Source organism: Delphinapterus leucas, chromosome 5 (genome assembly GCF_059928025.1).
Source record: "Delphinapterus leucas isolate spDelLeu-1000000601 "Yukka" chromosome 5, BTC_Dleu_Yukka2, whole genome shotgun sequence".
NCBI lineage: Eukaryota > Metazoa > Chordata > Mammalia > Artiodactyla > Monodontidae > Delphinapterus > Delphinapterus leucas.
The window spans coordinates 101,933,273-101,955,770 of record NC_143133.1 but is presented as its reverse complement, the minus strand read 5'-3'; the positions used below and the strand labels follow the sequence as shown (position 1 = coordinate 101,955,770).

Here is a 22,498-nt window from a genome sequence, read left to right as displayed (position 1 = left end):
AAAGCTGCCAGCTTTTCTTTCTTTGTAACGTGAAAAACAGCATACAAATCACTTACAAATTTGGGCACAACTCCATCTGATCTTTGTTAATAATAATTAAGGGTAAGACAAGGAGAAAAGAAAATAGCTGAGCCACAGAACAGGGTTCTTTCTCTGTGGTGGTGCAACTGAAGAAACATGGTTGATTTTCCTTCCAATTTTTGCTTACTATTTTTCCAATTCCCTTCAACTACTTTAAACATTTTTCCTAAGAAAAACATTAAATTGGGTCTCTTCCAGATTTCACCATCAAATAGTTTACTTTGGGATGATCACCTTAAATTTTAAAACAAAGGCAAAAGTTTCAGGAATTCATGTTGTCTTTTGAATGATTCACAGCCCCTCATACCTTGGAAGCAAAACAAAGGAGGAACGAAATGTATACCAAAGAATTAAACTGAGCCAAAAGCTTGATACTTTTATGTGATGAGTTTTTAATAGCAACTAGGAAGACTCTCAAACTACCAAGTACCTCTCTGATTTAAAAAAAAGAAAGCTTTTTACTGGAGATGTGATTCATATTGCTCTTTGGGACAGAATAACTAAAAGCGTCAGTAGGTTTTGATGGTTATAATTAGATCTTGTATTTGTATGTCTCTGTTCAGTTTATGAATAGCTCTCACATACACTATTTTATTGAGCTTCACAACACCCCCACTTGATAGGGGATATACATCCCCATTTTGCAGGGGAGAATCTGAGAGATGGGAGTGTTAATGACGTGTCCAAGTTCAGACATTTAAGATTCAAACCCAGTATATAAACTAAAAATCCCACATTATTTTCAGTATGTCAGCTTTAATGTATCAAAACTATCCTATTTTTCATGTAGGCTACGCCTAATTGTGGAAAAGTGTGATTGTGATTTAGAATAGGACATTGTCTTTATTGTTTGGTTTATCTTATTCTCACTATAAAAAATATGTTCATTGTAAAAAATGTAGAGGAGATAAACACAAAGGAAATTAATATCATTTATATACCATTTTGTATGCCACCTATTTTGCTCAACAGATAACACTTTTTCATGTCACTGAATTATTATTTCAATGGCTGAGTAGTATCCAATGTATGGACATATTCTTAAACATGAAAAAATAACAGCTAATACTTATTAAACACTTTCTGTGTGACACACTGAATTTTCACATCCACCCTATGAGATAGGGACTGCACATACCCCCATTTTACTGATGCGTAAAGTGAGACACAGAGAAGTCGGGGAATAGCATGAGGCCACCCCATTGGGAGTAGTAGGACTGGACTCAAACCCAGCAGTATGGCTCAGAGCTACTACACGAGCACTAGCGATCTCCACTTGGTGGAAGAGGAGGAGAAAATAGGAAGATGTTGGTCAAAGGGTACAAACTTTCAGTTACAGAACGAATTAGCTCTGGGAATCTAATGTATCCCCAGATGACTTAATAATACTGTATTGTGTACTTGAAATTTGCTAAGAGAGTAGGTCACAAGCGTTCTCACCACAAAAGAAAAAAAAAGATAACTATGGGAGGTGATGGATGTGTTAATTAGCTTGATTGTGGTGACCATTTCACAGCATATACGTATATCAAATCATCACACTGTACATCTTAAATCTATACAATTTTTATGTGTCAATTATCAATAAACTGTGGGGGGTGGATCGCCAATTGCTGGGTATTGACTTGTTTACCATGAAAGAAAATGCTGTGAACACACTTGTAGCTGCACTCTTTGTGCAGATCCATATTTTTTTAAGGGAAATTTCACTAGAAATGGAAAGAATTGACCAAAAACTAAGCACATTTAGAAAAAATTTTAAAATGTATTCCAGACTGCACCCCTGAAAGATACAACAATATACCCAGCAACAGTATAATAAACCTGTCATTTGTAATTACTCTTACCAACATGGGATATGTGTTTTTTAAGTCTGTCACTTTGATACATGACAAATAGACTTTTTTTAATTTTCATTCTTTGATTAATAAAACTAGAGCAGTTTTTTATATGTTTAGTGACCATTTAGGTTTATTCTTTGGTGACATGTTTATACATGGTTTAACTGATTTTTCTATTAAAATGCATATTTTCTTATTAATTTGCAAGAGTTGTTTATTTATTAAAAACATTAACCCTCTATCTACTACATATTATAGATATGTTCCAAGTTTCTTATTTGCCTTTCAAATTTAAGAATAATAATTAAAATATAAAACATTAAGATATTTATGTTGTCAAATCTACTGATCTTTTTTTATGGTCTCGTCCTTTGCTTTTATATTTCATTCCTTTATTCAAAAACTATTAAGCGGCCACCATATGCCAGTTTTCTATACTGGGATTTACAAAGTTCTATCCCACTCCAAAAATGACAAATTTACCAAAGTTTTCTTTTACTAGGTTCATATTTTTTATATTTAAGTCATAATACATCTAGATTTTATTTTGATCTATGCTAATATTTGTGAGATGGATTTGTCTCAATTCCATTTATTGAATAATCTATTCTTTCCATAATAATCTGAAACACTCCCTTATCATAAACTAAATTCTTATACACACTTAAATTTGTTTCTAAAGTTTAAATTAATTTAAATCAAATCCAGTTTAAATTTTAATGTAAATCAACTTTAAAATAACTAATATAGGACAATTTAATCAAAAAATCTATAACGTTTATGCTTTTTTGCAATGAATTTACGGTTTATTAGGCTCGATTGCTCAAGAATGGCATTAATATTATATGATATGGGTTTGTCACACATTCTTCTATAATATTCTGTTCAGAAGTTTTTCTTTTACTGCTGAATTTCTTGTCAGTCCTCTTGTTTGTACATCTGCCCCATCCTCCCTATTTATTCAAAACCCAGTGATTGGCTCTGACAAATATTTCACTGAGTTCAGACGAGACAGAAATCTCTGTGGTTTGGAAAATCACTGAGGATTTCAGGAAGGAGATGGAACTTCACAATGTCTCGGGGGAAAAATAAGGTAGATTTGGAAAGAGAAGCAAGCAAATACTCCCTGGAGCGAAGGATAGGTTTGAATGTGAGCTCAGGAGGCAACGCCATTCTGCGGCAGACTGTACTCTTGTATTTATTATTCACCTGAAAGGGTTCAAAATGGCATGTTTCCATATATTTATATGTTGATTCATGTGTAAGAAATAATTTTGAAGGACACATACCAAAATGTGAATGGTGGTCATTTAAGAATGTTGGGTAATGGGTTATTTTTCTGCTTATTTATATTTGCTTTATCTTTTTGTTTATAATAAAATATTAATTTTTTAATAAAAAAGTTTTTAAAGAAAATGTTTTTTGAAGCAAATTTAAAGATACAGTCCTGAAATGAAACACTGACACACGCTACAACATAAATGATCCTTGAAAACATGCTCAGTGAAACAAGCCAGGCACAAAAGACCACATATTATACGATTCCACTCATATGAAGTGGCCAGAACAAGGAAGCCCACAGAAACAGAAAGCAGATTAGTGGTTTAAGGCTGGAGTGGGATGGAGGGATAGTGGGGTGATAGCTAAAGGGTATGGGGTTTCTTTCTGAGATGATAAAAATATTCCGAAACTGTGTGGTATTGGTTGCTCATTACCTGTAAATGTACTAAAAACCACTGAATTGTACACTTCACATGGGTGAATTCTACGGTATGTAAATCATATCTCAACAAAGCTGTTTTTTTAAAAGAGAAAAAGAAAAAAAAAGATACAGTCCTGAATACACAAAGTCGTATGTGGCTATTAGGTTTAGCCTCTTGTTAGTTCCTATACATACACTATTGCTAATATTCATGTTACTAGATGTTCAAAAGCAAGCAAGCAAACTCCACAATTTGATAAGTTGAACTCATTTCTCTTTGACTATTAATAGAGTCTTTTAGGCTGACTAAATGCTGAAATCTCCTGGGTATTGTAATCACATATTTAACTAATCCATAGAGAAGGCTTTGGAGCACCTCTTAGATGGAGCCCTTAACAGAATACAGAGCCAATTATGACCTATCTTTAAAACTTCCATTTAAAGACTGTAAATATGGGCTTCCCTGGTGGTGCAGTGGTTGAGAGTCCGCCTGCCGATGCAGGGGACACGGGTTCGTGCCCTGGTCCAAGAAGATCCCACATGCCGCGGAGCAGCTGGGCCCGTGAACCATGGCCGCTGAGCCTGCGCGTCTGGAGCCTGTGCTCCGCAACGGGAGAGGCCACAACAGTGAGAGGCCCGCGTACAGCAAAGAAAAAAAACTACATAAAGACTGTAAATATAACTCAAATGTTATGCTCTATAAGTAGATGGCTTTGGCTCTTAAAATATATCAAAGCTATATTTATTCCATTTTCTTCACCATTCTAGCCATTAAAGACAAGTATTTAATATAATTGTTTGATTTAATCACTCTGTTTCCATGCAGTCCAAGCCAAGGCTCATGTACCGAGCCCAGATAATAGTGGAAGTGACCAGGCTGAAGAGCTTGAGAGCAGATGAGAAATGACTTAGCAGGAAAAACCCCGGGGAGCAGGAGAGACCTTGTATTCAGAGAGGTTCGGAAGAGCAAGGAGAGCCTCTGGAGGACTTGGTAAAATGTAAGTTCCTCTCTATCGCTCATTCCCATAGCATATACACCCCAGGCTTCTTGATTCAGCAATCACAGGAATCTACAGTTTTTAAAATTGACGTACAGTTGATGTGCAATATTATATAAGTTTCAGTGTACAACATAGTGATTCACAATTTTTAAAGGTTATACTCCATTTGTAGCTATTATAAAATATTGGCTATATTGCCTGTGCTGTACAATATATCCTTGTAGTTTACTTATTTATACATAGTAGTTTACCTCTTAATCCACGACCCTTATCTTGCCCCTCCCCCTTCCCTGTAACCACCAGTTTGTTCTCTCTATCTGTGAGTCTGCTTCTTTTTTGTTATATTCACTAGCCTGTTCTTTCTTTAGATTCCACCTATAAGTGATATCATACAGTATTTATCTTTCTCTTGTCTGACTTATTTCACTTAGCCTAATGCCCTCCAAGTCTATCCATGTTGTTGCAAACGGCAAAATTTCATTCTCTTTTATGGCTGAGTAATATTCCACTGTATATATGTACCACATCTTCTTTATTCATTCCTCTGTTGATGGACACTTAGGTTGCTTCCATATCTTGGCTGTTGTAAATAAGGAATCTGTATATTTAACCCCTGATTCCTACAACCATAGAGATTTTAAAACCACTCTAAGGAAACAGGGAACAGATTGGTGGGTGCCAGAGGCAGGAGGCTGGGGGTGGATGAAATAGGTGAAGGGAGTCAAAAGTACAGACTTCCAGTTAAACAATAAATAAGTCCTAGGCATGCCATGTACAGCATAGAGTAGATAGTTAATAATACCGTACTGTATATTTGAAAGTTGCTAAGAGAGAAGATCTTACAAGTTCTCCCCGCAAGAAAAAAAATGTGTAACTGTGTATGGTGATGGACGTTAACTAGACTTATTATGGTGATCATTTCACAATATATAAAATATCAAATCATTATGTTGTACACCTCAAATTAAATAGTGCTATAAATTATATCTCAGTAAATACATACACACACACACACACACACACCCCTACATACACACACACCACTACAAGGCCAAGAAGGCAAAGTGAGAAAGGGGTGATGTGTAATAACATTAATGAAATATCTACTATGTATCTTGTACTGGGCTGGGTCCAAACACTATCTGTGTTTAATTGACAAAGATGGAAAAAGGAGATGAGCCAGACATGGGCGATATCATCCCGTGATTTAAGCAGGTTTACTGAAGATTTAGTAAAATGTAAACAAATCTTACTTCTGTTCCAGAAAAGAGACTAAAATTTAACTTTTATGCATTTTTTTAATTTTACCTTTACCCAGAAAAAGTATTGACATTGAGACTATTTAAAATAAAAGCTCTAATTTTTTTAAAGTGCCTTGAACAAGCATCATTTTTAAAAAGTATTGCTTAAACTAGAAATATGAAAACATCTAATATAAATATTATACAAGTCACATTGAGGAAGAGGAAGGCAGTGCTGGCTGAAAATGAAGGCACTTACATGAAGGCTGCTAATCTCATATCCTGTCAACGTGAGTTTATTTCACAATTCTTCTATGATAGGTGACAGGAATTCTTTCTCTCATTTCTTAGTTTTAACAGACAGCATGGGCAAGGGGGAAGGTTTGGGCTGATACCCACACTGGGCTTCCAGAACAGTTTTTCATTTCAGTCTTAGGCCTCACAGGTCATCACACAAGACTACCCTCTTTTCCCCTCTAATTACCCCTGCCCTTTGCTTTTCCAGCTCTCCCTTCTCCAGGGAAAGATGGTTTAGGGGCTGAGAAACTGCAAATCTGTGACTCAGAAACAGGAGTGTCGGGGCTTCCCTGGTGGCACAGTGGTTGAGAATCTGCCTGCCAATGCAGGGGACACGGATTCGAGCCCTGGTCTGGGAAGATCCCACGTGCCGTGGAGCAACTAGGCCCGTGAGCCACAACTACTGAGCCTGCATGTCTGGAGCCTGTGCTCTGCAACAAGAGAGGCCATGACAGTGAGAGGCCTGCGCACTGCGATGAAGAGTGGCCCCCGCTCGCCGCAGCTAGAGAAAGCCCTCGCACAGAAACAAAGACCCAACACAGCCAAAAATAAATTAATTAATTAATTAATTTTTAAAAAAATAAGAAACAGGAGTGTTTAAGTGAGTCACTTATCAAGTTCTGCCAAAATCCTCAGCCCCTGGCAGCCCTTTTCACAGACCAGTCCCCACTTATAGGCTCAGTCCAGGTTTCTGGGATGAACTTTAAATACAGGCAGGAGAATTTGAAGAATTTTAGACCAATAAGCTGAGACTCCCTCTCTCCTGGATCCTCTACACAGTGTCCCAGCCACGTGCTGAGTGCGTGTCTGGAACTCCAGCAGCTGGTGTTGCGATCTGCTTGCCAGGCTGGACTGCACTCATTCATAATAGGCTTCAAGCCTACTATGAGTCAGACTCAAATAGGAATTCTAATTCCTGTAATCAAGGGACTGAAATCTAGAATCAAAGAAAAACAGCTGTGTAAACAAATAATAATATAACATCTATAAAGTTCTATACAACTATAAGCACCAGACTGGAAATATATATAAAGAACATAAAGGCAGGCTCAACAGGATCTGTCTGGAGGAGGAGAGGAAGGCTTCACAGAGGAGGTGACATGGAAGGAAAGGGAAGAGCACTGTGAACATAAAGTTAGTAGAAGACAGTATGCTTAGGGAGTACATGGCATATCAAAGCCAGATTAAAGAGTGGCTGAGCTGGCAGCTGCCAGCAGCCAAGGGAAACTTGAATGGCCCTGGAACTGTAATAAAATGGAGACACCGTCTTTTCCAAGCTCTCACTTAGGAAAAATACTAGAAGAAGCTGATAAGCCAGAGTTGAATTGCCTGGAAAGACACAAGACGCAGTGGGGGCTGCCCCCAGCAGTCCTTGCCATTCCTCTGTGATGGGCTCGCCTCCCCTCTGTGGAACTGAAAATAGTGTTCAAACCCAGTGTTTAGTGGGTGTGTGCGTCCATCTGACCTTGTGGTCCATAACAGAGCACTGAGCAATGACGCTGACACAGCAGTAACAATTCCAGGTCCTGGCCTCCAGCACTTCACATGTACTGGCTCATCCAATCCTCATAACCTCACTATGGGCTGGATGCTACTGTCACGTCCACACTTCGGATGAAGGGGAGGAAGCACACAGTGGTTACAGAACTTTGCAAAACTCACACAGCAAGGACAGAACCAGAATTTGAAGCAAAGTGGCTGCCTCCAGAGCCTCCACACTAAACCATCACACTATTCTGACATTTTGAGTCTTTTCCTTTATCCTCTGGGCGGTGGAGACCCAGCAAGGTTAGGGTTTTTCAGCAATAGAGCAATAATTTGTGTATGAAGATCAATCTGGAGGAATTTGAGAAGACTGAATGGAGCTGGGAGAGGCTGAACCCCAAACAGGAATGGGGGCTCCCTTCCTCGTCAGAGCAAACCACAGGGCCTGAGTTGGCAGAGGAAGGAGAGGCTGAAAGGTGTCAGGAGGCCAAATCGCCAAGATCTGGTTACATGGGGGGTGAGTGGTGACAGAGACGGAAAAATCAAGGCTTTGACGATCAAGTAAATGAGAGAATAGTGTTTTCTTAGGGAATGATTTATTTCTGGTCATGCTGAGCTTGAGGCCCCAGGTGTCACCAGATAAAGGGACTCAGTGAGCAGGCAAAAGAGATCTGGGAGAATTTGTATAATGGACAACACTGAAGGTCCAGGAGAGGATGGAAACCCAAGGAGAGACAGGAGGGTAGCAGATGGGACCCTGAAGGCCAGCGTTCAGGCCAAGGCAGAAGAAGCAGGGAAAGAAACTGAGGAGTGGTTTGAAAGGTACTAGAAGAGGTAGGAGGAAGTGCAGTTGTGCAAGGCAGAAGAGGAGAAAGTTCTGGAAAATAAGAAAAAGTTCAACAAGGTGGAATGCTGTAGGAGTTGCTAATCAGATGTGCTGATAAAGGGCCTCTAAAGAGGCCAAAAAGACTTTCTAGACAACTGGGTTCTCCCTCCTACCCCTGTCCCTGCCTCCCACTCCCTAAACCCCTGACCACTTCTAGGGGCAGGACTAGTTTCCAGGCCCCAGGCGTCCCAGCCTTGACTTTCACAGCCATAGTGAACTATCCCATACAAGCTTTCACAACACTCCTGTGTCCTTCATTGTGATGAAGATAATAGACATCTTTCCTTAGGCTGGAGGACAGAACCCAGGAAAACCATACATGTTCTTTACCTTTGTGTTTTGATCCACAATTTTCTTCAGATTTTTCAACAGATGATTATTTGGACCACCTTCTTTCTCATTAACATAAACTATTCTGTCCAGGTCAGGAAAGTTCCGGTTCAGATCTATTCCCTGGGCATTGCTTCGACCCACAAACCAGTCCTTCAGCTCACCAGGCTGAAAAAAAAAAAAATCAGAGGAAAATCATCAGTTATTTATTATTATTGTTACCATCTATTTAAGGTCTTCATTAATGGTTTTTAAAATAATTTATTAAGATTATTCATTTCAACAATATCCTCCTACAATGGCATTTTCACTATCTTACTGATATACACATGAAAGTATCAGGTTTAAAGTATATATTATGGATATTTTAAAAAAAATTCTCAACGAACAATATTTTAAATGTCAATAATAATTTTATTTAAAAGATATTCAACATCAAACTGCAAAAAAAGTCCATGTGTGTTAGTAGTAGATGGCATGCCATCTCACAGCATGCCACTCTGTACTTGGTTTAAGTAAAATACTCACTGCTTCTGAAAACCACAGCAACTACTTCTAAATATTCAAAAGAATAAATTACTAAAGAAGGTTAGATGCTTAAAATGAGTTTAACATGAATTGTTTACATATTAATAATATACCTCTCTCTTACCGTCTTCATGAAAATATATGAGCTCTAGAACTTTTGTTTCAACTTTGTAAGTTGAAAATTTTTTGTTCAATTTGAAACCTTTCATTTCACTAATGATATAATCTGGAAATTTAATAAATTTCCAGAATATTCAGTTATATTCCATAATGTAGATTTTCTTGTTTTACTGTTAAATTTTACTAGATCTCTAATATAGAGATAATGCCCATATTCTTAAAGTCATGTAAACTCAGATACCTTAGACTGTGAGGAATCAAAACCTATAAGACAGAAAATAGCAATGACAGTTTTTTGTCTATCCTGTCTTACAGTTCTGAATATCACCTTAAAATAGTCAATAATTTAATTCTCTATGTTACTAGAATTTTTCTCTCATAACTTTAGAAATTATATCAATATTATACTTACAGAAATTCACTGGTCACTTGATCTTTTATTTTTAAGGTACAAAACAACTTCTTAACTATAGATTAACATACTAAATGTATGCTTTAATATGTTCCCGTAAAATAAGAAAATTATTTCAAACTGTAGAAAATAAAATGTCCTCCATCCCTGTCTAAACAAAAAGGGAGCACACTTAACTGTGAAAACATAATTACTTCCCAGCTTCTCTAACAGTTAAAATGTATTAAATTAATTTTGATTTGTAGATAGGAGGGTTTTGTTTTGATTTGTTTGTTTGTTTTTACTTTACACATCACATATAGATAAGGATTAAACATCAGTGAAACATTGGCCAAAAATCCTCATTCCTTGATTTCAGTAGAGGGCGCTATGATATCGCCTCATTCAGAGATAGCAATGGCCTCACTCTTCAATACATGGCAGTAGGTAGTTTTCAAACTTCTAGGTTTTTAGGAAGAAATTTACCTAGTCACACACATGAATGAATAAATATGATTCATTTAACAACGAAAGCAAAACATTAATTTAATATTGACTAACAAAATTTCTCATTCGCAATCTCTGCTGAAGAAACCCTCGCCCACCATCCCTTACCTTCTGCACTTTTTCCTTACCAGCAAATTAAACACCATATCACTTATACCCACCCCTGCACTATCTGTAAGCTTCATGTGAGTGTATATTCCTTATATGTGAGCATATATGTACAAAAAAAAAAGCAAGCATGCCCTGTTGTGAGCTGGCCCACACCCACCTGAGATGCTGCCTTCTCAAAGCCATCAGGGTTGAGGGAGGGCATGATGTGGATCCGGGTGTTGTGGATCAGCTGGACGATTGTCTCATTCCCCTTTTGGTATTCGTTGCACAGGTACTGGGCCAGGAAAACCAGCAGTTCCCGTCCAACAGCCTCATTGCCATGCATATTCCCAATGTATTTAAATTCAGGCTCACCTAAAAGCGCAAAAATAGATAGTATGGAGACTTTTTCTATCGCACCAAAGAGAAGGCAAATGACATATAGTGTAAAAAGTATTGTATAGTTACCAATTTATTACACACAGCTGATAACTTCTTTGCCCTCCACAGTTGATGCCTAAGAAATCTGCACTAAAAATAAAATACTCCAAATGCCCCTCTGTCCTTCTAGTTCTCTCTCCCCAGCTTCCCACTTGTTATGCAGTGAATTATGCCCCCCAAAATCATAGGTTGAAGCCCTAAGTACCAATGTGACTGTATTTGGAGATAAGACCTTTAAGGAGGTAATTAAGGTTAAATGAGGTCATAATCCAGAAGGATTGTTGTCCTTATAAGAAGAGGAAGAGACACCAAAGATTCTATCTCTTTCTCTCCACATGCATGAATAAAAGGCCATATGAGGACGCCTCAGGCAGGCAGCTGCCTGCAAGTCAGGAAGACAGGCCTCATCAGAAACTAACACTGCAGGTGCCTTGACCTTGGACTTCCAGCTTCCAGAACTGTGAGAAAATGTGTCTGTTGTGGTATTTTGTTATGGCAGCCCGAGCAGACAAATATACACCCCCCCCAATAACTAATAATAGTACATCGTGTGCATCCTACCATTAAACAGTGAACTTTCATGTTTTCTTATTTAGTCCCCACCAAACAGCTAAAAATAGGTATTATTACCCATCTGTATTTTAAGGTGAGCAAACTAAAGTTCAGACTGCTTGAGAGGCCTGACTTCAGTTACACAGCCAATGAGCCCAGGATTCAAATGCTGGTCTTCTCTAGTTAAAAATCTACTTTTTTTTCATTCTTTTTTAAACCATAGTGACTAAAAGCATTAACTTCTAGAGCCAGACTGGGTAGTTTCAAATCCTGGCACCAATTCTTACTGGCTGGCCTCAAGTAGTTACTTCAGCTTTCTGTGGCTCTGTTTCCCCATTTATAAATGAGATCCTAGATTCTACCTCATAAGGTTATTATAAAGTTAAATAATGAGTGTCAGTGCTTAGAACAGAGCCTGGCAAAAAACAGTGCTATGTGTTTGCTATATTTTTTAATATTATTATCATTACATCACATTGTCTTGTCATTGTAAGGTGCTTTACCATACATAATCTAGTTTTCTCTTTATAACAGCCCACTAAAATACAGGAGACAGATAGTTTTATTATCATTATTGTAGAAATGCAGCCAAAGAGGATAAATTTTGCTGAAGGCCCCAGAATTCAAACATAAATCATGCTGCCTATCCCACTGCATTTTAGGAGGAGTAATAAAATTGCAGAGCATGGCAGCAAAATAATCTTTTTTTTTTAATTTACAGAGACGTTTAATTAGCTTTATTTACAGAGCAGAGATTATTTTGTCTCCAATGGTGCCTAGATAACATCATTAGGCAAGAATGCCAGTTTAAAAGAAATCTATGCAGAATCCTAAAAATAGCAGACGTTGACGCTCCTCAAGAAGGGTCAAGCTTGACTATATCAGCAGCTCTATGTCTCAGTTACTCAGAAGCAATTCTGTTGCAGTCTCTACATCCCAAGATTTTGAAGACAAGGCCACTATTACTGCATTCCTATCAAAGCCCATAGCACATAGGTTTTCTATTTTTTTGGTGTATTCTGGACTAGAAACTGGTGCTCCAGCATACACATGTGCCCCAAGTCGAGCTGTCTGAACATTTCGGGATTTTGTTTGTACTGATTTGCTACTACTGCATCTTGTGGATCTTCCGGTTCTGCAGCTGCCAGTAGTGCTTCTAATGACAATAATACCGTGCGGAGAGTCATTGCTGCTGCCCATTGATCTTTCAGGATATCCAAACAAATAGCCCCTGTGATGGAACTAATATTAGGATGCCATATTTTAGTGATAAACCGGACCTTAGGGGGATTAAATGGATATGTTTCTGGTATTTTAATCTCTAGTTGGTATCTTCCTCCTTCATATGGTGTGTCTGGAGGTCCTGCTATTTCTCCTCTTAATTCTGTAAAATTCTCATCTACAAGATCTACTTTAGTTTGATTTTTGCTCGCTCTTCAGCACCTCCTTGAACTCCGGCTTGATTCACTGCACCGCGATGTTGGCCATGTCTCCGCCCGCAGCTGATTCGTGCCCGCCTCCTCCGCCACCACTACGACCGCCGCCACCTCTTCCTCCACTGCCTCCTCCCTCGGCGATTCACACCCGAGCACACGAACGCTGCCAATACCACCCCTGCCGCCGCGCTCTCCTGAGTGTGCAATCACCTCCGCACCCGGCCCCCAAAATCCAAAATAATCTTAATTAATCCTATTGTTCTTCTCCTTTCTGCTTCATCCATCCAAAAGACCCAATTTCTGCAGTGAACAAGATCCTCGCATTTACAAAATCACTAGGACTGCCCACCCCTGGTTAAAAAAAAGAAGTTGGAATTATCCTTCTCTTAGAAATATGTTACCTAAATATTCTTTGCATGAGATTTCTGGGTGTGTGATTTGAGTGACCGCCAGCTGCAGAAACCATGTCCTGTGTGACCTCTCAGCCTGAGCTGAAGCTAATCTTAATCTAAGGATCAGGTGGGAGCAGGGTCAGGGCTGTATTTATATGTCCCTCATTTTTCACTTAGAGGGAAAGAAAGCCTCACTTAAACCACCTCCAGAGACACGCGCCAAAGGTATGCATGTGGGAAGAGATGTTTTCTTTGCTTCTGATTTCAAGTCATAATAATCTTCCTCCTTTCTGTCAAACTCACCCCTTCAGTGTGTGTGTTAGTGGGATTGAGGCACAGGGGACACTGCACCAGTCCACTATGGAAGAAAGCAAGAGACCAGGAAGTCAGTGGGGTCTCAGAAGCCTGCCTCCCTCCCAAAGTTATTAGAGAAGATTGCAGTGTTGGAGGCTTTCTGGTCCTGCTGCTTTACCCCAACACAACTTTGGAGCTTTCGTCACTCAAAAGAGCTTGGCCCACAACTCATAATGAGTACGTGAGCACATTGAAATTTCCTATTATTCCTCTGGATTGAAAAACTAAAATTCTTTAATCACTTGAAGGAGGAATAGCAAACTCATAGTCACGCAGCTAAACTTAGCATCCCAGTGTTTTGTTTGGCTATCAGAGACTATCTTGTGTTTGAATTTGAATGCTTGGGATAGAGCGTGCTTTTTCCAGTCTGCCACAGGCCGTACCACTCCATATCACTGCTTTATTTATTTATGTTTCCAGAGTCAGAAAATTTCCAATGTGGTTTTGCTTCCTGCTCTGTAGGAAGTCTCAGGAACCAATCTCCCCAATATGTCTATTATATTTGTAAGGAGGTAGTAATGACACTAGCAATGCTTTAGGTTGACATAAAGATAGACTCTAAAGGTCATTTTATAGAAGATATTAACGTGTGGAAATAAAGTACAAGGCATATATGAGTTAGCAAAAGAAAAGGAAAGTGTATTTTTATACACTTCCTCTGTCTTAAGGAACAAATTAGATAGCTAGATAATACTGTCACCAGAATACAGAAGGGCTGTGATCTTTTAAGGTGACTGACATGTCTTGTGAGTTGGGGAAGAGCCACAGTTTAAATACAGCCTTTGTTGAATGTATGCAAAGCCCAGTGTCAGACACTACAGGGACCCCGAAAGCAAGTAAAGCAGCATTCCTGAACTCAGGGAACACAGGGTCTGGAGGAGGGCGCTGACATGCGAACAGTGTTTATGAGGGAGGCAACCATGCAGTAACTTTGGATCCACAACCAACCATCTTCAAGACTCCAAAATGAAATATTACCACCACCTCTCTGGCCTCTCTCTGGCCCTTTATCCTCCCAAAGCCAGAGCTATCTTTGCAAAAGATAGTTCCCTCTACCTGAAAATCCATCAGCTAACTTCCCACTGGCCTTCACCATAAACATCAAAGTTCTCCATAGTGTTAGAACAGGCAGGTAACTAGGTGTGAGCAGAGGCCAGGTGGCAGGAAACCACGCCTCTTGTAAACAGTGCGGGTTCACGGGCAGATAAAGAAAAGCAGGAACTTCCAGACTGAAAGGAAACCACACATTTTGGGGTTATAAGTATCCTGGAAACAGACAAAGAAAGGTGGGAAAAGGCAGGAATCTCCAGTGTCTGAATGTAACCTGTTGCTCATTATGCTCTCATTACAGTAAAATTAGCCTTGCAGATAAGAAATTCCCATCACGCACCAAAGCTATGACACTTCCAATCAAAGCTAAATAAGGACAGAAATCCCTCCTCCCCTTGGGAAGGTGGAGCTGGGATGAAAATCAGGGAAGACGACCCCCAAACCTCTCCTTCCCCAGTGAAATTCCACCCCTTCATTTGTATGGCCCTCATAACTGGCTTGCCAAAGAAACCCAGGGCAGCTCCTTACCTGTCTGCCCACTCTCCCTCTGAGAGCATATTCTTACTTATATAAATTCTCACTTTACTTTCTTAACCTCCCTGTCTCCTTTCTGAATTCTTACTGTGAGGAGACAAGAACCTTACTTTCACAAGAACAATAGGATCTCTAACCGCCAAGGGGCCTGGCCTGAGGACCTCTCATCTCCTGAGGCACCATCTCCTCTCCAGTCTTCCAGCCACACCTCCTTCAGCACAGGGCTCTTCTGTGATGCTGTCTACTCCTCACATATATTTTGCCCTCTCATCCCTCTGATCACGGATAACTATGGTTTCCTTAGAGTATCTTTCATCCAAGTCCAGTTCCTCTGTTATTTTTAATACCTCAGTTGGAAAATGTACATTAATCAGTGTGATTATGTGTTTAATCCCCAACCCACACTGTATGTAGTGAGATGGTGTCTATGTCAGCTCATGTGTGTATCACCTGTGCCTGGCATCTATGCAGTGAGAGCACAGATATATCAGTTAAATAAATTCATGACTAAATGAATAGAGGAATGGTCTTTTCCTAAATCCCATGCTCCCAGCAGCATAGCTGAGAGTAGAGCTTCCCCTTGAGATGTTCCTTTCTGGAACAGTGAAGGGAATAACTGAAGGGGGCCTGAGGCAGTGTCAGGGAGGCTGCGCCCCGAGTCCTCAGTGCTTGTTGCCCCATCCCGCATTCTCAGACAGGAATGGAAATTCTTTGGGGAGGAAGGCAGCAGTGTTGTGGATAGCTGATTTCCCAAAAAGATTAATCTCCATGGTCACAGAGAACCATAAAGCTCTCCAGGCATGCAGTTCCCTAAGGCTATTTTTGTTGTAAGGTCTAAACAAAGGGTTCTGAAAAGACTTTGCCTCCATAATGTTTAATCCAGAAATAGAGATAAAATGGAAGATTTTGGAATAAGCCTCTCGCTGTCAATTTACTTTCAATTTGTTTAACAAAGGGGTGACAGCTTTTCCTCAGCACTTAATTTTCTTTTCTGTGGCTATAAAGATGGAGTTTACAACAGGATGACATATGCATTCCTGTTTACAGTGTCTGCGTGGACCAGATGCCAGGTTTAACCAAGACGTCATTCCTTGTGTTTATAACTGGTGATGCACATGTACCCAGGCACTGGCTCATCTCTCTCCTGGCAACGGGAGGAAAAGGCAGCAGGCACTCTTCCTAGTACACTGGGGGACAGTTGTTTTTACCTTCATCTTACTTCCCTCACTATCTTTTTACAAAGTAGTTACCCTGTTCCTGAGGAATCACACTTGCACAGCCTGCATCACATTGACTCAGGAAGTACAGTTTCCCTGTTGCACCAATTTTCAGTTTTCCAGTCACTTCACATGGCACACAGTCATCAATCAAGCTAGCATTAAAAGACAATCAACTCACAAACCACATTCAGCCTGGCTGGGCTGCATTTCTATCTTCCTCATCTGTGCCGTAGAACAATTAATGTACCTGAGTGGATCTGTATTTTCTTCATCAGAACAAGATAAGAATAACTTATAAGACTTTTTAAACATAAGATCCAAACTTTTATTGAAGTCAGAAATAATAAATCCCCACCTGGAGCAAACAAATAATTTTAAATTCCATACTTGTTGTAACTCTTAATTTGCCCCAGTTGTGTATTGATGTAATTTGAAATAACTAAATCAGTAAGGAGGGAGATGGGGAGGGGAAGAAGGGAGGGAGGGAGGGAGGAAGGAAGGAAGGAAGGAAGGAAGGAAGGGAGGGAGGGAGGGAGGGAGGGAGGAATGAATTTCTATTGCTTTAAAAATAAAACATAAGTATTTTACACCCCAGAACCCCACACCCTTAGGCTCAGCATTTGAGGCAAGTATGCAGCTGACAGCAGACTGGCAAAGCCCCCAAATGGGAGAATTAATGGTCTCAAGGTGACCAGAGACTCTGAAGCAGAATCCATACTCAATAGGCTGATCCTGAAAAAAATGATCAAATAAAGGGGCAAAAGTAAAAAAAAAATACTGTCTGCCTTTCCCACAAAAAGCAAAATTTACTTTCACCTCCTTATTTGACCCAATTAGTCTCTCTAACATTTTCTCCTCCTCAAAATAGCTAACAGACAGGCTGACTATTGGGTAGAGTAATTGATCAGATAAATTTAAGGTCCCTTTCACATCTCAGAGTCAATTATTCAATGACCTTATATGGGAAGAAAACTGCAGAGGGAAAATATCTAATGGAAAATGAGATAAATGTGAAAGTGGGTGGTAAATTGTGAAGTTCTATCTAAGAGGTATAGCGTCATTATTTAGAAAATATAAGTAGATTAAGCGTATTTTAAGAAAGAACTTGATCATAGTAACAGAACCCTTCATCTTTCATCCTGTAAATAGAGATGAAACTCACACTGAGATGAATCCTCCAACATCATATTATTGCCAAAATATAAGTTCACTAACTCATTTGAAGTGTATATACTTAACTCACTGATTATATAATTCTTAGAGCTAGGGACAATTTCAAAATATATGTTCCTGGCACATGTAATATACTAAACACACTGCTGAACAACTATAGCATCTAAAAACAAAACCCCATTTCTCAAAGATATCATGGTAAAATGCTCTCATAACCAATGATTTTGAGAAACTGATAAGCAGTTACGCAAGCAGCACAATCACTGAACTGACTTGATTCACAAAACACTGGGCAAGCAAGTCAAACACACCTTTGGAACAGATGGACCTTTTAATCGATGACGTTCCTCCCTCAGTTGTGAAACTGGGGTTAGGACATTAGTGCTGGTAATGGTTTCCACTTGTTTGACATTCTAACATATTATAGCCTGTAAATCATTCTTACAGAATGAACCCTGCAAGTTTCCTAGAACTCGTGGACAAATACGTCATAAATTGGTTCCTGTTTTAGCACATCTTAGCAACCTAAAATGCTGAGCAAATTCCTAAAAGAAATGCAAATCTTCAGGGTCCAAAGAAACAATGGAAGAGGATGGATACGCTTATAAAAAATGATTCCTCTTCTACAGAAGAGATGAGGAGCAAATAAAGAAGGAAGGGAGAAAGAGAAACCAAGGAAAGGCAAAAGTATAAAAAACGGCTGCAGAAGAAATTACAGAATTAGAAGATTATATTATCTCCCCTCACTCCCTCCTTCAGAGTAATATTTTTAAATAATTAAATTAAATGACATCTTGAAAGGGAAACCTGATTTTTAATGGGCAGTCAAAATAGAATACATTACAGAATTATTCTGTAGAGATGAATTACAGAATTGTTTTTGAAAATATTATGTATTAGCCATTACACATAATTTTAAAGTCTTCTTACATATGACATCCAGAATGTTTCTAGTAATATTCTACTTGAAGAGGGTAAACAAAAGACCAGAAGATATTTCTAGCCATACAAGTCCATAAAACAATGTAAGAGTTCTAATATTAATGAATACGTTCAATTTTTTTTAATTAAAATGTTTGTTTTCACATGAGTATGTCAGATACAGTGAGAAGCTGGTAAATGTTTAACAACCAGCTCTGATCTGTAGCATATGCCAATTTCCACGGTGTAAATACTCCTACCATGGCCAATTTGAAGCTATCTATATGAGGTCAATTAGCTCACAAATTTACTGAATAGTAAAAATAGGCCTCCTAAGCCAGTACAAGCCTACTCTAGCACACCACTGGACAGCAATTATTTGGGAGGTATGGCTGCCAGTTTCCTCATAAGTTCTCCAGAAGGGGAATCTGAAGTCTAGGATATTTGAAGACTTTTCAAACACATGATAAGAAATATAATCAGATTAGTCTCTACTCTACTGTCTTTCTTTATGTTTAATTTTATACAGGAAGAATTAAGAGAGGTTTGTTTGGGTTTTTTCTTGTATTCATATAGAGCTGTTTTCCTAAGCACTGCACCATCATCCATTCATTCTAGGAGGAAGGGAAGATATAGAGAAGTGGGGAATTTTTTTGGTTGAGTTAATTATCCCAGAAGGGACTAATGCACTGGATTATATCACCCTTTGCTCTAAATCTGCCCATAATAAATCAATGAAAAAAATTTAACCTAGTCAATAGTTTTTCTAAAATATTTATCAGCAGTTTCACATTTTCAAAGTTCCTCTGTTCTTTTCTTCCTACAGTCTTGACCTATGAGGCTATTTTTACAGTGGAAAAGGCAATATAATTTCTGTGCCCACTCACAGAAATCAGTTATTTAAAATTAGTAACATGGGGCTTCCCTCGTGGCACAGTTGTGGCAAATTCAGGGGACATGGGTTTGAGCCCTGGTCGGGGAAGATCCCACATGCCGCAGAGCAACTAAGCTCATGCACCACAACTACTGAGCCCACGAGCCACAACTGCTGAGCCCATGTGCCACAGCTACTGCAGCCCACGCGCCTAGAGCCCATGCTCCACAACAAGACAAGCCACTGCAGTGAGAAGCCCGCGCACCACAACAAAGAGTAGCCCTCGCTCGCCGCAACTAGAGAAAGCCCGTGCACAGCAACGAAGACCCAATGCAGCCAAAAATAATAAATAAAATAAATTTTAAAATGTTTTTTAAATTAAAATTAGTAACATGAAACACTTTATAATTACTGAGGAGAGACTGCCTACAAAAGCCTTTAGATTCAGAAAAATCTTTAAGAGCATCTTGAAGTGAACACAGAGAACTTTTAATACAGAAATGAGATAAGGCAGAGATTATTTTAATGATGTAGTTTCATGATAGATTATCTTTCTGTAATACTAATCACAGAATTGCTTTAAAGCACTGCAACAGTTATGGATCTCCCCAAATGCTTGGCAGGATGCCTTTGTACACTCATTTACTAAAGGTGGCTTTTGGACCTTAAAGCATCCTTCAGAAATATTAATTTCTAGTTATTTTAGATAACTCTCTTAGAAGATTCTGCTGTCTTTCACCAGTATTCTTATCAAATAAAATAAAATGTAAAGTTAAATTTATCTAAGAGGCCAGGAACAGAATTAAATGAACTGGCACTAGAAGAGAGGAAACAGGAAAGGACCCAGTTTCAGACAAGTGATTATGATTCAGGTCTTTGCCAACCCTCTCACTAATGTATTTGGTTGTGACTGGTATGTTTGTTCTGGAAAACAATGCTTATGAGGAACTCTTTTTGTAGCTTGAGAAGAGAAATTTAGATGCAGTGTCAAGTTTCTGAAGGTTGAAGTTTAAGTTTCCTAAGGTTGTTATGTGGGGAAGGATTTGACTCTGCCGAAGTCCAAGGACAAAACTAGAATTGAAACTAGAAGGTTCAGAGAGAGAGCATTTAATACAGCTGAAGAACAAGCCTTCTTTCAGCTAGAGCTCTCGGAAGGCAGAATGGTTGCAATGAAGTCATTAATTCCCCTGGAAGGCACAAAGCTATCTCAGAGATACGGTATAGAGGTTGGACTGGATGGTCTCTTAAAACATCCTATGATTCCACTGAAACAGGACCTTTGACAAACTATTGGTCCTCAAGCTTCTAAACTTGTCCTATACAAATCATAGCCCTCAATACATGATAGTTGACAATTTTGATATTTCTCTGAAACAGAGAAAATGGTGGATCATCATAGTGAACTAAGACATGATTATGAAATGTAATGGAAAAGCACGAGTCCATTTCTACCAATCATCTCTCTTTATGCCCATGAATAAAGAGCTCATCTTACTTCAAAGATGAATATTTGAGAGGATGAGTAAAGTGAAGTCATCAGAACCTGTACGGGTGGAATATGACAAGCATTTCTAGCAGACAAGGATGAATGAAGAAGAAAAACTTCAATTTGCTAATAAGCAGATAAGGTAGTAGCACAAGTAACTACCTAAAGCAAAATCAGCAATGTAAAAGCTTAGCTGAACAATCTCTCCCCAGAAACTCCTTGGAACTTTCTTTTTAACTCTCTCAGGAATAACTGAAAAGTCAAATTTATTTGTCAAAACATCTTCAAGATGTTATTTTTTGCAATATCATAACTAAAGACTTGCAGTGCTAAATATATACCAGTCTCAGCAGAAGTGGGCAACATAGTAGAATCTTCAAAGATGAGTAAAGGGCCAAATGGAGTCTGGTCTCTGTGCTGCCTCAATACCTAGCTGGTGATGACTCACCTGTGGGAGGACTGAGTCTACTCCAGGTCTCCCTCCAGGAGATTACTCCATACCAGGGCATGCATGAAGTATCCTCTTTTTTCAAAGATTTTAAAGAAAAGTGTGCTGACTTAACAGCTCTGTAGGTCAGAATCATTTGTGGACTTCCTATACATACAGATTTCTGAGCTCCGTTACCAAAGATCATACTTCAAAAGGTCTGAGAAGGGGCCTGAACACATGTATTTTTTAAAGGATCTAGAGGTGATTCTGGTGCCCTTCCAGGATTGAGAAGGAGTGGTTAAGGAGGTAGGTGCAGGAAAAGTCTAAAGGTAGGGAGGAGGTCGATAATGCCAGCAGACAGGTGGGAATTCCAACAGCCAATTCCATCAGGATACAGCCTGAGTAGGGTGATCGTTCTTAACAATTTGCGGGTCGTGGACTTTTTTTGAGAAGTTGATTTAAACAAAACTATGAATTCTCTTCCCTCACATTTGCAAGGAAAAAAAATCCACAAAATTATGCGAAGATCTTACAAACTTAAGGAATATTATACTAAACAGTTATGTGTCAAGAAAGAGGGGAAATCATAGCCACCATAAATATCAATCTCTTACACAGGTTTCTTTTCTGTTCCAGACAAATAGGAGACTATTGCATGCACTTCCTTCCTGCATGTGGAACATGGCAGCACAGCAGCAACTTGGCACTGTTTTAAAACGTTGGGGAGGTCCAGAACATGGACTTTGGTGAGACCAACTTGGGTTTGAATTTCAGCTCTAACATATCTAAACTTCTGCAAGCAACCCCTTCCCTGAGCCCTAGTATTCTTTTCTATAAGTTGGCTTACTAAAACCTCTTTTGTCGAGTTGTTGAGGATTAAATGAGAAAATATAGACAAGACATTCTGCACCATGCCCAACAAATAGTAGGTAATCAATAAATGGAAATAATATTGCCCATGACCCACGCTGTTATAATATGAACAATCTTCTCTACTCAAGGCATATAGAAGCTAGAAGCTTCCAACAGGAATATGAGGTGCGTTGGGATCTTTCAAAGAGCTATGGAATGTAAATGGGTTTGGAAAACTAACTAGTCCTTCCAGGAGTGTAGATAATAATTTCAGCCTAGTGTC

At 39.0% G+C, this 22,498-nt stretch overlaps 1 protein-coding gene and 1 pseudogene across 1 annotated transcript in view; both read right to left on the bottom strand.

Annotated features, from left to right (window-relative positions):
• CPE (carboxypeptidase E) overlaps window positions 1–22,498 on the bottom strand; it is a 110,763-nt gene that overhangs the window by 21,080 nt on the left and 67,185 nt on the right. Inside the window, exons 2-3 of the mRNA XM_022561621.2 lie at window positions 10,679–10,875; window positions 8,865–9,032 (exon numbers count right to left, since the gene is read on the bottom strand). Coding sequence (XP_022417329.1) covers window positions 8,865–9,032; window positions 10,679–10,875 — 365 coding nt within the window. The remainder of the gene's footprint in view (window positions 1–8,864; window positions 9,033–10,678; window positions 10,876–22,498) is intronic.
• LOC149749199 (ubiquitin-conjugating enzyme E2 K pseudogene) lies at window positions 12,319–13,229 on the bottom strand (annotated as a pseudogene).